Source organism: Falco naumanni, chromosome 10 (genome assembly GCF_017639655.2).
Source record: "Falco naumanni isolate bFalNau1 chromosome 10, bFalNau1.pat, whole genome shotgun sequence".
In the NCBI taxonomy this organism is placed as follows: Eukaryota; Metazoa; Chordata; class Aves; order Falconiformes; family Falconidae; genus Falco; species Falco naumanni.
In genome coordinates, this window is record NC_054063.1 from 13,138,946 (window position 1) to 13,153,349 (window position 14,404).

The 14,404-nt window shown below is 41.3% G+C and overlaps 1 protein-coding gene across 1 annotated transcript; it reads left to right on the forward strand.

The window, feature by feature from the left end:
* The first annotated feature begins 4,801 nt into the window (after window positions 1-4,801).
* KCNA4 (potassium voltage-gated channel subfamily A member 4) lies at window positions 4,802-13,827 on the forward strand. Its single transcript, XM_040609494.1, has 2 exons — window positions 4,802-5,087; window positions 5,908-13,827. Exon 2 carries the CDS (start codon window positions 6,691-6,693, stop codon window positions 8,677-8,679), a length of 1,989 nt encoding a protein of 662 aa, XP_040465428.1. The 5' UTR covers window positions 4,802-5,087; window positions 5,908-6,690; the 3' UTR covers window positions 8,680-13,827.
* The last annotated feature ends 577 nt before the right edge of the window (window positions 13,828-14,404 follow it).

A 14,404-nucleotide genomic window follows, 5' to 3' on the forward strand; every position in this document is an offset into this window, starting at 1 on the left:
GTTCATAAACTACAGCTGGTTTAGTTTTTGGTCTCCATGTGAGAAGTCATGCCCCTGTTTGTGCTCAATAGTGAAGCAATGCCCAGAGGCACTTAATAACACTATGAGAGTTCCTACACTTTATACACAGATATGAGGAAATTTGCTATAGTAAGCTGCAGCTGAGAACCACAAGATTTCTCTCAATTTAGGGGCTGATAGAAGTTTTTTACTGACCTGGGGTAGGAATAGGGTAGAAATGAGGTACTTTTAACGAGGGTTTTTTCAGGAGTTTCTCTGTCCCCAGTGTACAAAATAACATCAGCTCTCTACAGATTATATTGGATTTGTATATGCGAACTATTCATTTGGATTGCGGGGATGAGGTGCCACTTCTGGGATCTCTGTGTTGGGCTGTGCTAATGAGGCTGTGTTGGTTAATATCTTACAGCTTTGTCTGCTCTGATGCATAAACAGCAAAAGAGTGTTTCCAGCTGTAATCCTGTCCCTCACCTGGTTGTGACAGCTCTGCTTCAGCGTGAGGAGAAGCACTGGGAGGGCTGCACGTGATTTCCGGAACACTATTTCATGTTTCTCTGAAGAAGAGACAACAGGCTGGATAATTCATTCAACAGGTTAGATCTGACATACAGGGTTTATTATTTTATTGTGTTAATTGTACCTTAGCTCTCCAAAGCATTACTGTAAATGATTCTTAATGTCCAGAAATGCAGGTCTCCTTCAAAAGGGTCATTTCCAAAGTATTTTTAGTGTCTCCATATATACAACAGTATTAGAGAAATTTTTGTGTTGCCTTTGTGATACATATTTTAATTTCTTGATTCCTAGCTAGTCCCTGGCTGCCAGACCGATTTCCTTCTCAGCAGCAGCCCTCTAGAAAATGCATTTCCACACAGTTCCATATTTAGAGGCTTTCTTTCCATACTTTTTTTTTTGTATTGTTGATTTCAAGAATAAGGCTGATGTGAGTCCTTGTCTGCCCAGAATGAACAGAGAAATATTCAAGTTCAAGAATAAACCATACGTGGTATTTTTATCCTAGTTTCTGAGTAGGTCCATACTCTGGTACAAGAAATTATTCTCCACATATAAATATCATCAGTGTTTTTATATATGCTATTCATCCTAAACTCAGTGGTAAATGGCAACGGTTTTGCATATTTTCCCAAGAAAGTATAAAAGGCTTGCTGTTCTCTGGAGTGTCAACTTCCTTGGATTAGCCTGTTCCAGTACAAGTAATGAACAGATGTGCTATTCATATATGTTGTGTATAAGAACTAACTGAGGATAGGCTGTATTTTATTCTGCTAAATATTTCATTAAGTAGTGCCAGTCATATTCAAAAGAAGAGTACTTGAGCCAGATTCTTTGACAGGGTTGTCTTACTGAGCACGGTTAGTAAAATGTGAACAAAATATGAACTCCCTAAAGTGATATAAACACTAGGAGAGAAAACCTCGTTGTGGAGGCAAGAATTCATTGTTACTTTGGTACCTAAGGGTCTCCAGCACTGTAATCGGCTGAGAACAGGGTGGGGTGGAAAGCAACTGCATGTTCTGAACTGTGCTTCATCCCATGTGAAATGCTACAGTAACCATACCCTGGCCACTGGATTGTCCAGAGTGCCCACTGCTGCAGTGTTTTCCTTGTTTTGAAAGGAATTCCTGATTTTTACGGGTAGCTGGCTGAGCTGCCCTGAGAGACTAATAGAAATGATAATGAAGCAGCATAGGAAGGAGCAGAAGAGTAAGAAGAGACGACTGTAAGGGAAATAGAATAATTCGTGGTCTAAAAGTACAATAAGTACTGAGCTGTAGTGCAGTCTTATTTGCTGCACAGAACTCTTGATTACAGCAGGAAGATTAGTGTTGGACGGAGGCCAGACTCTGCCAGTGTGAATTGCAGCAATTGGGGGATAGCATAAACTAATATTGGGCATAGCAATGTAAGTTAGGCTTTTTAAAAATCTCGTGTTCCCTTTGTGTGAAAACATATTAAATCGTTGTGGATTTTTTCTGGCACAGTATACGTGGATGAGCAATAATGTCTCTGTGATGGCACACCTTACATATCCTTTGCTATGCTATATTATTCTTAGTATAGTACTATTGAAGATAATGACATATACGTATTCTCTCTTTGTTCTACCAATAATAGTACCCCTTATGCATATGAGGGAGTAGAGAGAATGCAATATCTTTTAAATAAAAATTGCTCTTTGAATACTATGAAAATACAAAGCTGAATGAAATGAGTCACGGTATTCATCTGTAAATACTTAAAGCTTGTTTTGTGCTTTTAAATCAGTTTAAAATTGGATCAAATAAGACCTCTGAGTGAGATTGAATTGCATGTAGTTACGTGATCTCTATCACATTAGAATGGATTTTAGAAAAGGTACAAAAAAGCTATCCTGCTTCTCCCATGATCAGTGTTATGTGAATTATGTGTGTATCCCCTCATACATCACAATTTGTTTATCTGTGCTGAAGAATATGCTTTCACTATTGAAGAAGAAAAGAATAGTAATGATCAAAAAGGCATGCCAAAGGGATTGATCTGTTTCAACTTGTCTTTATACTCAGATATGCACTGAAGTTTTTAGTTTAACAGTTGCATGAGACAATGGCAAGAAAATGCATCGGAAACTTTGGAAGAAGAGTAAAAGCTAGATAAGCAATTTTTTAGGTCCCAAGCCCTCGAAACATCTCATTAAAAAAAAATAAAATTCAGGTCCTACTGATGAAAAGCATTCTCTAAAAAGTGTTCTGTTGAAGTGACTGAATTCTGGAAAATCCCCCTAGAATTAAATTTTACTGAAGTAGGAATAAGTTTAGGTGTTTCTAATAATTCAAAAAGCATATCTATGATCTCTCTTCTATTTTTATGGCATTGTACTGTCCTTGTGACTAAACAGTGATAGGGTCTTGATCCCTGTCTTTGCTATCCTCTTGTGCCAAGTTGCAGAAGAATATGGGTGTTGGTATTGGAAATTAATTTGTAGAATGGTTTAAAATTGTATCTAGGAGCATAAAAATTTTGAACTGCTCTTGTGATGAGACCACTTTGTATTTTAATGGCATTTGGGATGACATTAGGAATTTTTAATATGTCTTTATATTGACTATGGAACTTGAAGGGTTGTGATTGTTGAAAAATTGGTTAGATATGTTCTGCCATTTATACATTTCACAGTTCTTTTGGCAAGATCTTTATGAACTGATTTGGTGCCTGGCATTTAGTACGTTTATTTGGTTGGTCCTTCATTCTCCCTAATATTGTCATATGTCACCTACAGAAATGAATGGGATTAGAGTATGAACACCAACTGCTGCAGGCAGCAGAGACGGAGAGGTAACGTGGATAATCTGGGTTGTGCCACTGGGGATCTGAAGGGGAAGGGTCACCAGGCTCTCTCTGTTTCTCCGGACTGTGGAGGAGTGGACCTAGGCATTGAAAAAAATACCTAAACTGCTTGCTGCACATGTTGGATTTGCCTTCAGCTGCAGACAGCTTGAGGCAAAGTGTCTGGATTGAGTGCTGCTCTCGGTTTGTCCTTGCTGTGAGCATATCCATGTTAAGTGGGTAGTGCCTGCACTCGGCTTCTGTTGAGACGGCGGAATTGTAGCCGGGATGTCAAAGATAGCCAAGCTGCATCTTCAAGGCGCTCGCTTGCGGGGGGTGGAATTGGTCACGGTTTGGATTTCTTAGGCGCAGGTGGAACAGCCAGTTTATACAGTGCTTGCGTTACGGACAGCGGGCGGGTGGGCACAGGTCTGACATCTTTGGAGGAGGTGTTAAAACTCTACCAAACACAGAGCCATAACCCGTTCGTGAGCTAGCGCTTCTCTGTACTGGTACAGAGTGAGTGAAAGTTCATTTGGCTTCATTTGCAAGACCGCTGCAGCTGGCCTGGGTGTGCTGGGTGGGAGCGGAGGGAATTGTTTTCTGGCTTGCTGGTGCTGATGGAGGGTTGGGGGCGAGCGAAGCAGCAAGTGGAAGTGGGGGTGGCTTTTTCCTTTTTCTGGGAAACTTGATCTGCACCCGGTTTTGAAATTTCCTGGGCCACCTCGACGGCGCGTTTTTCTTCCTTAAGAGAAAGGCACCAAAACGGCAGCCAGGGCTGTGAGCGCGAGGGTGTGCGAGCCAGCCTGTGCGTTATTCCACCTCGGAATATTCGCGTGGATAACCGACGGGCTTGCTCGGCCAGGGCGCGCGGCGGGCCCGGCGGGGCGGGGCGCAGTGCGGGAGGCGGCCGCCAGGGGGAGCCCGCGGGCCGGCAGAGCGCGGCGCGGCGGCCCCGGCCCGGCCCCGGCGCTGTGCCCCGGCGGCGCTGTGCGGGCAGGGCGGGCGGCGGCTCCGCCGAGCAACAGGGCTGGGCCGGCGGCGCCCGGCGCTGCAAGAACCCGGGCACGGAACGCGGCTGCTAGAGAGGGCTTTCTCCTCTCCCTCGGCGTGTCTTCTTTTTTTTTTTCTTTTTTTTTCTAATTATTTGGATTTTGGGGTTATTTTTAATTTTTTGTAAGCGTTACCCACAGCCGGCACAACAAGTGTAGGATGCGGGCGGGTGCTGGCTGAGCCGCTGCCGCCTGCACGTGCCGGGGGGAGACCCCCGCAAGAAGCGAGACCCGTCCGTCCTCCCATCAGTGGAAACAGGCTCGCTACACGGATTACTTCGCATTGCTTTACAAATCTGCCAAAGCTGGGCTTGGAAAGACTAGTGACCGCGCTTATCCATTCATTTTGTCTCGCACACACAAACACACCGCCGCCTTTTTTATTTTTTTTTTTTTCTTTTCCCTTTTGGAACGAGACTCTCGCTCCTTGCCTTTTTGCAAATGCCTGGGCGAGCAGCAGCGCCCGTGGCTGTGCAGGGTACCCCCCGCTCCGGCTGCCTCGCTGCTTCGCTCTGGGTGCTCCTGCTGCACCTGGGAAGGAGGGAGAGAGAGAACTCGTCAACCTGTGGTGCTGACTGACCACACTCACCTGCAACTGTAGAGCAGCTGGCGTAGCCCCTTCCTCAGGACTGCTGTCACCAGATCCTTACACTAGCCAGAACAGCGTTGCTATTTCTCTGCCTAGGAACAGTAAGTATAACAGCGTTTTCAAGATCTCTTTCTGCATGACGCGCAGGTATGATTTTAAGTACAGCGTCATTTAACAGTTCATATTCACCTTCTTTCATGTGTTAATAGATATAGCTATAAAGGAGGCTTCTGTTTTAAAGGGGGAGTGTAGAAGCGTGTATTTCTGTGTGTGTGCTTGCATGTTGATGTTGCTTCAGTGCACCTGCAGCTGTGTTTTCTTGACATATCACATCACAGTATTTTCACTTCAGTGAGCATTGTACGTGCCTGTTTCCAAATTTAATTCAGTGAGATGCTCGTTATGATTGAAACACAATTCAGTTACAGATTAAAACGTTAACATTCCTGCACCTTGTGTGTTTTGACAAATGTAACAAAAGCTCTTTGTGTAGATACATTTACTCTCTAATATTTCATATAGATGTATGTAGGTGTATCTATTACGTATGTACTCAAAGATATGAATGCACCATGTATTGCAGTATTTTTATTACTGTTTATATGTGTTGGTGTTTCAGAAGCATGCATGCGTTTGTGTATGGATGCAAGTGCTTATATGGGTGGGGATTTTGTATCTCTGTCTATATATATGTGACATACCCACCCACATCCATACCCACAGAGTCGTTCAAAATCTCTGTGCATGTGATGTGGGTGTGTGTGTAATGTAGAAGTGTGAATAGTGTGGGTAGGGGAAGATTTGAATACCGTGGTAATAGATGACACAGTTTCATTTGATCGGTATGTCCTTTTAGGAAAACAATCCAATCTTTTCCCTTTTTGTTTTGTTTATTTTTGTGTGTTTGTGCATGTGCCTCAGGTTAAGTGCTTCTTCTGCATGACCATAACCAAAGGGTGACCAATCCACTCCCTTATGTCCTATGGGGACCTCAGAGCCAGTTTCTCAGTCTTCATCTCCTCCTCCTCCTCCTCTTCCTCCTCTTACCACTGCTGCTGACGCCCTGGGTGCTGCTCCCAGGTTTGAGACATTGTTGAGAGCCTGAAGAAAGGATTTGCAAAGACCTCCTCACTGTGTAAGCAAAGTGATGGCTGGAATTAACTTCAGCTCCCTGAGTAACGGTATTAGGCATTAAGATTGTTAGGCCAAAGCACTACCAGGAGCGAATTATGAGGAAAGAGACTATTTGCATTTGGTTGCAATGATGAACTAAGACCAGCTGTGAAGAGCAGGTACCCTTTGATTTGCATTTTTTTTTCCTCATGAATGCAGTCTTTGTAGCCTGCAAGGTAGTCATGATTCTGATCAGATCTCTGATAGCCACAGGAGATAAATGAAAATAAAGGGGCTTGGCGGATGAAAGAACAAGGCTGCAGCTGTTCCCTCCTTCAATTTGCGAGTTTCATTTTTTCTTATTAGCAAAACAGTAGTTTGTGTCAAACATTCTGGACAATAAGAAAATGCATATCTGTGGTTTTCCAAAGCTTAGATTCAGTGTTACAACTGTGTTGCTCTGCTCTGTGTCCGAGGGACTGTCCTCCAAAAGCAAATGGCTTTGAACTTTCTGGTGAAAGTTAAGGTTATGCTGTAAGTAAAACAAAACCTTTTTGCATTAAACGATTGGAAAAAAAAAGCCATTGCAAAATGGAGGTTGCAATGGTGAGTGCAGATAGCTCTGGGTGCAACAGCCACATGCCCTATGGATATGTGGTCCAGGCTCGGGCCCGAGAGAGAGAGCGGCTGGCACAGTCGAGAGCCGCAGCAGCTGCGGCTGTAGCAGCAGCAACAGCAGCAGTAGAAGGTGGGGCAACAGGTGGAGGTGGACCGTATCACCACTACCATCAGGAGCAGAGTCGAGGTGCATCCTCCTCTCATGGTGGGAATGCGTCACGCAGCAGCATGCCCCACCGCCAGAGTGGTAAGAGGCGGAAGAAAGGGAAAAAGAGGAGCCACCACTTGGGAAGTAGGGAGTGCGGGGCCTCCTTCCCCTGCTCTGAGCTGCTGCCTCTCAGTGGTTCCGAAGAGAGAATACTCAAGGACTTGAGTGAGGAGGAAGAGGAGGATGAAGATGAGGATGAAGACGATGAGGAAGAAGGAAAGCTCTACTATAGTGATGACTATGGGGAGGATGAGTTTTCATACTCGGACCAGCCACCTGATGATGGTGGAGGCCCTGGGGGTTACAGCTCTGTTCGCTACAGTGAGTACGAGTGTTGTGAGCGTGTGGTAATCAACGTGTCAGGACTGCGGTTTGAGACCCAGCTGAAGACATTAGCTCAGTTTCCGGAGACATTGTTGGGTGATCCAGCGAAGCGAGGGAGATACTTTGACCCTCTCAGGAATGAATACTTCTTCGATAGGAACCGGCCCAGCTTTGATGCCATCCTGTACTACTACCAGAGTGGTGGTCGGCTGAAGAGGCCAGTCAATGTACCCTTTGACATCTTCACTGAGGAGGTGAAATTCTACCAACTTGGGGAGGAGGCCATGCTCAAGTTTAGGGAGGATGAAGGGTTTGTCAAAGAGGAAGAGGACAAAGCTTTGCCAGAGAATGAATTTAAGAGGCAGGTGTGGCTGCTGTTTGAATACCCTGAGAGCTCCAGTCCAGCCAGAGGCATTGCCATTGTCTCTGTCTTGGTCATCTTGATCTCCATCGTCATCTTTTGTTTGGAGACTTTGCCAGAGTTCAGAGATGACAAAGAATTCATCATGTCCCTGAGCTTAGGGAAGGGGCTTTCCAATGAGTCACTTCACCTGGATGCTGGGGAGCACACTATCTTCAATGACCCCTTTTTCATTGTGGAGACAGTATGCATCATTTGGTTCTCCTTCGAGTTTACAGTGCGCTGCTTTGCATGTCCAAGCAAAGCACACTTCTTCAAGAACATCATGAACATCATAGACATTGTCTCCATCTTGCCTTACTTCATTACTCTGGGCACTGACTTGGCGCAGGAGCAGGGCAGCAATGGTCAACAGGCTATGTCTTTTGCCATCCTGAGGATCATCCGTCTGGTCAGGGTGTTTCGCATCTTCAAGCTCTCCAGGCACTCCAAGGGTTTGCAGATCCTGGGTCATACACTCAGGGCCAGCATGAGGGAACTCGGCCTCCTCATCTTTTTTCTTTTTATTGGAGTAATTTTGTTTTCCAGTGCTGTTTACTTCGCAGAAGCTGATGAGCCTGCCACCCATTTTCAAAGCATCCCAGATGCCTTTTGGTGGGCTGTAGTGACCATGACTACAGTTGGTTATGGGGATATGAAACCCATAACTGTGGGTGGGAAAATAGTTGGGTCCCTGTGTGCCATTGCAGGAGTGTTAACCATTGCTTTACCAGTGCCAGTGATTGTCTCCAATTTTAACTATTTCTACCACAGAGAGACTGAGAATGAAGAACAAACGCAGCTGATGCAAAATGCAGTCAGTTGCCCTTACCTCCCAACAAATTTACTGAAGAAATTTAGAAGCTCATCATCTTCATCCACAGAGGATAAATCAGAATATTTGGAGATGGAAGAAGGAGTTAAAGAATCTCTTTGTGTAAAGGAGAAAAAAAGTCAGGACACAGGGAATAGCAGTGAGTCAGAGAAGAAAAACTGTGTAAATTCAAATTCTCTGGAAACTGATGTGTAATTTTGAACATTTCCAAATATATTTATGCATTAAAGAGTGCAGTGAAAATAATGAAATATGCAAGCAGGAGTCCACAGCATACAGTAGTATGCCATTTAATGGTTAAATACAAATAAAAAGCATTGCTAAACTTGTATTACATATCAAGTAAGTGGTATAACTTGAGGAAGGGATTGCTAGATCTGATATAATTTCAGACTTTATATTTTTATTAGAATGCAAGTGTTTTGCACATGAGGCTGAAAAAATTATTAAAACCAAGTCAGTTTTAAAGTGGGTGCATGAACTGTCGACATCACTAATAACAGCTCTGTGGTAAAAGTTGGCATTCAGAGGTATTTACTATGTAAGAAGCAATGAAGTTTGGTAGTCACTTATCTATTTATCAGTGCTTTAATAGCAGCTACCATAAATCATTGGATACCATAGTCATTGTTTTTCAAATGGTAAATTTATTGTAAAAAGATATTCTACAGAAGATAGATCTAATTTTTTTTTTTTTTGAAATCTATAATGCTTGTTTTTAACTGGAAATTTACTTTGAAAAGGCTGCTGACCCTCCAGAAATTGTTTATTTTTATAACTCTCTTTGGAGGCATTGCAGCATTTGTTGTCTATTAATGAGTGAAATGAAGTAAGAGAATCATTTAACCTGGTCTGACTGCAAAGGCAAAATGACTGGAATGCTTTTTTGCACTACTTTATATGCTGGAGATATACTGAAAGAGACTTCATACTGTGAATGTTTACTAATGTAATAGTTCAATGACAATCATTGGAAGAGTGAATTCTGCATCATATTTTATTGTTTCTTTTTTCTTTATGTGATGCTGATGGCAAAACAGCTAACATAATGTTAATTCCATAGTCTTTTTAATTATGAATATCTGTGGTCTGGAAAAGGATTGTGAAGTAAAATTTTATAATCAAAATTATTTGAAATCAGTGTTTTCTACAGATGCCCTCAAGAAATACCGACCTAATTTATATCTTTTTCCTGGTTAATTTAACATGCAGAGTCTATGATTAGTACATGCACTTTGTCAGCATTGAAGAAATTCAGTGTATGGGAGGAGAAGGTAGAAGTAATGAGATATTCAGTTGTTACAGTACTGACAGTTGAGAATCGCTAACTTTTAACGTGCTATTATTGGTGCTGCATTTTCCCTTAATTACAGCTTTCATCCATGTGTATTTGAAGCAGTGTTTAAGATCCAAAAGAGGCATTCTGAGATTCAAAAGGAATGTGTTGGGTCCCATACAGTCCTTGAGAAAACATTCCGTGATTTCTTTTCACTGATCCTTAGGCCAGCTGTATTTTACTGTGTGTCAAAATCTTCTATTGCCCTTCCTAGGAGATGAAGGTAGGTAAAGATTGTCTGGCCTATAGTACATTCCAGACTCCAGAATGAAATAGGTAAGATATTGCTGCATATAACATAAATAATAGCTTCAAAAAAGGCATTTTTTCAGACTTATAATTACCTAGGGAAGGCAAAGTTAGACTGGAACTGTTTTTGAAGAGGCACTGTGGAACATTCCAGATCATAGAACTTGAACCAAATTGGCATATGTACTTTAAGGGCTGGGACAGGCCATTGCGAGAGAAAAAGGGGCTTACCAACACTACTGAATTATAGTAGTTTTGCAATATTCATTTAAAACCAAGTAGAGGATTTATGCAGGGGGAGAACTAGTTAGTGACTGATTTATAGCTCTGGAGCTGAGAAGCGACAATAAAAGCAGTCCAAATCAGGCACCACAACATTGTGCATAACCCATCAGATAAGCATTGTTTGTTGTATGCAGCTTCCAGCATACTGAACAGAACCATAGACGTAGGTTTTTCTTTAATGGTTGATTTTTGCCTTCATGGATTTTCTGTGAACCGACTCTTCAAAAAGTTCCACTGCTTGCCCTCTTTTGCCTTGCAGAAGAACTAATAAAAACCAAGACGCACACAAATGACTGGATTGTGCTGAACCCTGGTTCAAAACTTCTGTTTAAAATCCTAGAGCAGGCTTCGCTGTATTTTTGATGTGAAGCATTAAACAACGCTCCTTTTCAGTGTGATACTAATTCCAACTATGTTTTGAATGAAACTCAGTAGTGTTATGCATAGGCATTTGCCAAAATTGAACATTGCATTTCGTTGTAGCTCACCTGAGCCAAATCCTTTTTTTCCACGGAGGCAATTATTGGCAGTGAGGATAAGCATTCTGTAAAATCTGGTAAAAATCTGTAACTGAAAGTGTTTCTTTAACAGCTAGTAGTTAACGATGTAAAGAGCATAAGGGTTCTTTTGTAAGGTAGCTTGCTAGTAGGTCTGTATAATACCAGACACCATATAATACCAGGGACTACAGCAAGAGTGTAGGAGTAGAAGAAATACTAACTAGATAAATAAAGAACTTGGAGAAAATTAGTATGTGTTTGCAGTATTGACTGGTTGAAAAGGGAGATGATTCGCAACAGGTTTAATTTTAAGTCTCTAATGGAAATAAGGAAGAAAATTCTTTGAGTAACTTATACAATATGTTCACGCTGTGGACATGGAGCTCAGCATGAAGTAACTGCTTAAATAGTTACCCAGTTTCTCCAGCAAGTTGTTCAGCTATTCTGCTACCAGTAGACAACCTTTTATTTTAAAACAAGTGTGGCCATTATGCTGTGATCATAGCACATACATAACACACACCTGACTCTCTGAAGGAAAAGGTCTTAGTCTAGGACCTCGTAGCAGTTGGCAGAGCACTGTTCCAGGTGTGCCAGCACTACGTACCGCGGTACTGCAGGGGCATGGCTGCAGGTGACGGTGGAGCCTGCTCTGCCTCCTGCAGTGAATAAACCTGCGTACTCTGTCATGATATATAAGAACTACTATAGCTTAATGCTAGATTGTGCTGTCAGTTTGGCAGACTGTTCTGAATCGCCGGAAGAACTGTGTATTCCGGAAGGGAAGCAAATACCTTTCCTTGGGCTGGTTTATAATTTGCTTATTCAACTACCCATCAGTACAGTCAGTTACAACACAGGTTGAAAATGCCGAAGTCCTACCCCTAACGTGCTAAAGCCCAAAGATCCCAAGTGCTTAACAAGAAACAGAAATTTCCATTAAGTGTTCCTTTGGCTGAAACCGTGCCAGACAAATGCTGTATTTGAGCTGTTACGGCTACAAATCGCTAGTACTGCTTCTGTCAGAGCTTTCCCAGTGTTCCTGGATACTGATAATTCTCAGCAAAATAATTTTATCATCACTTGGGCATTTTACATTGAAATTATAATGGTGAAATGCACTCCTGATGTAACTGATGTGAATGGAGTTACACTAGGGATCATTTTAGTCCTACTGATGTAGTTCAAATGATTTCACATTGACATACATTTCAGCTAAAAATAATGCAAAATGAGAAATTTTGATATTTCAGGTTCACTTGCAGTAGTGAAAAATTTGGAGGATTTCCATTAGAGTTCATGGAATCACAGCAGTATCAAATCAGACTTCATTTATAGGCTGATACTTAACTGCTGTGTAGTGGCACTCATTTAAAGAAATTTGTAAGTCTTTTTATAGTAATCTTAAGTACCAAGGCCAAACTCGTAAGGAGAGAGTTTTGACAACTGAAGTATTGGATTTAATGCCTGGCTTTAGAGATCCATTTTTTTTTTCTTTTCTTTATTACAGTAATGGAGTTTTTTGATGTTACATTGATTCCTTGAAAATTATCACAAAAAGTGTTGGGTCACCTTGTTATGGAGTTCTTGGTGAAGTTGTCAAGGTGTTCAGTTAAGCTTTCTCAGAATGATTTCACAAGAGGTCAATTCACTTTGGTAGAAAGTGTAATTTGTTAGTGTTTGAAGGAGAATTGTTCTGCTTACATAGTTTTGTTGTGTAGCGTCCATTTCTGTGACATCCATGTAATGCAGAATAAATTTGGGAGATCAAGGCAGTCAAAAACCTGCTGCTATCATGATTACATCTAATTAATGACAATAGTGTTCTTGGTGTTTGGGGATACTGATAGGCGTTATGAACACCTCATGGCCATAAAAAAATTGGGATTTGAGTGTGTTTTTAGTCAGTAAAACTTTTCAAATAGCTTGGAATGTGAAAATGATTTTGCATAATACTGGTTTGCAAGGAGTTTGGGATCAGGGCATAACCTTGAATAAAGGATTATTAGCTTGTAACTCCTGGCATGGAAAGTTCCTGTCAAGCATGCTTTCAGATGTTGAGAGTCATTTGACTAGGGATATGAAAAATCAGTGCTACTACCCGAGAATATGAAATACTTTCTCTTCATATTTGGATAAATGTAGGATCAAGGCACTATGGAAAAAAGAGTAAAATGTCACATAGTCTATTCCATGTGTGGCTAGTTCATGGCAAGTCTTTCCTACACAGCACTGAAGAAAATTACCTGTGTCTTTCTGGTGATCCTGGACTCGTAAAACTAATTCTGAGTATAAATTAATTTTTAGCATAAGCTTCACACTTTATTGATAGTCCTCAAATTAAATATGAACTATCCATGGTGCTTTAGACTATGTCACTAGCTTTGTCTAACATTTCTTACTACTTTCTTATTACTACTTACTGTCAGTATGTCCACTTATAAATACAGGCCTACTTTTTTTTTTTTTTTAATTAATTGGCACGAGACAGTAACAAATAGAAGCAAAGATTTTTTTTTTTAAATCTATAATACTCAGCATATAAGTTATGTATTTTTCTAATCATTATATAAACTTAAATGACAGTCCATATCGCCTCTAGACATGGGACAGGGTATGCATTGTACTGTTGCTATAACTAAATGATCAAATGCTTCTGATTTTGGAGTGAATCGGATCTATCTTATAGATTTGCCGTATTTGTGTACCTCTGAAACAAAGAAAAAATGAAAGAAAAAAATGAAAGAAAAAATTGTAGAAAATTTGGCAATTTTTTAAAAAATGAACATTCTCTCATTTCTACATATATCACCTAAAGTGGAGAAAAGATTGACAAATTAATTGTGGGTTAAAGTGAATAAATATTTTGTATCTGGCAACTAGGTACAAACATGAAACTTTGCATACTGCTACCATGCTTTCTGTGTATTTAGAACTCTGGTGACGTTAATACTGAAGGAAAACTCATTAAAGCGTTATGTACTAGATGGTTGAATTAATTTTTATTTTTAATCCTTTTCTGTTAAATTATAGTGTACCTTGAGACCTTTTTCTGCAACAGGTCCTTTGGAAAATAAATATATAAGTGTATAAAAAGGAAAGAAGAGAAAATCTGAAATTACATGTAAAAAGCTGATAATATATTCTAATTGATGGAAAGTAGGTAAGTAAAACCTTTTTTTTCCCCCCTGACTTGTGCATTTGTGGTATTGCCATTGAAAAGAAATTGGGAGCAAATTGGTTGAATGTATCGGGATGTGACCCTGTGCAACCTGCTGTGGGTGCACCTGCTTTAGCAGGGGTTGGACTAACATGATCTCCAGGGGGCCTTTCCAACCCTGACCATTCTGTGGCTCTGTGAAACTGTGATCTGCGACTGCAAGAGAGGTACTGCATGTGTTGTGTCTGTTCCAGATACTCTGGTCTCAGGAGCAGCAGCAGCTGTGCCTTGGGTTGGTTGCTGCTGCTGCTACTGCATTGCGCAGCTGGGCAGGCACTCGTTATGCCGGGCAGTACCAAGTGGGGTGGGAGAAGGTACTGTGAAGTTTTT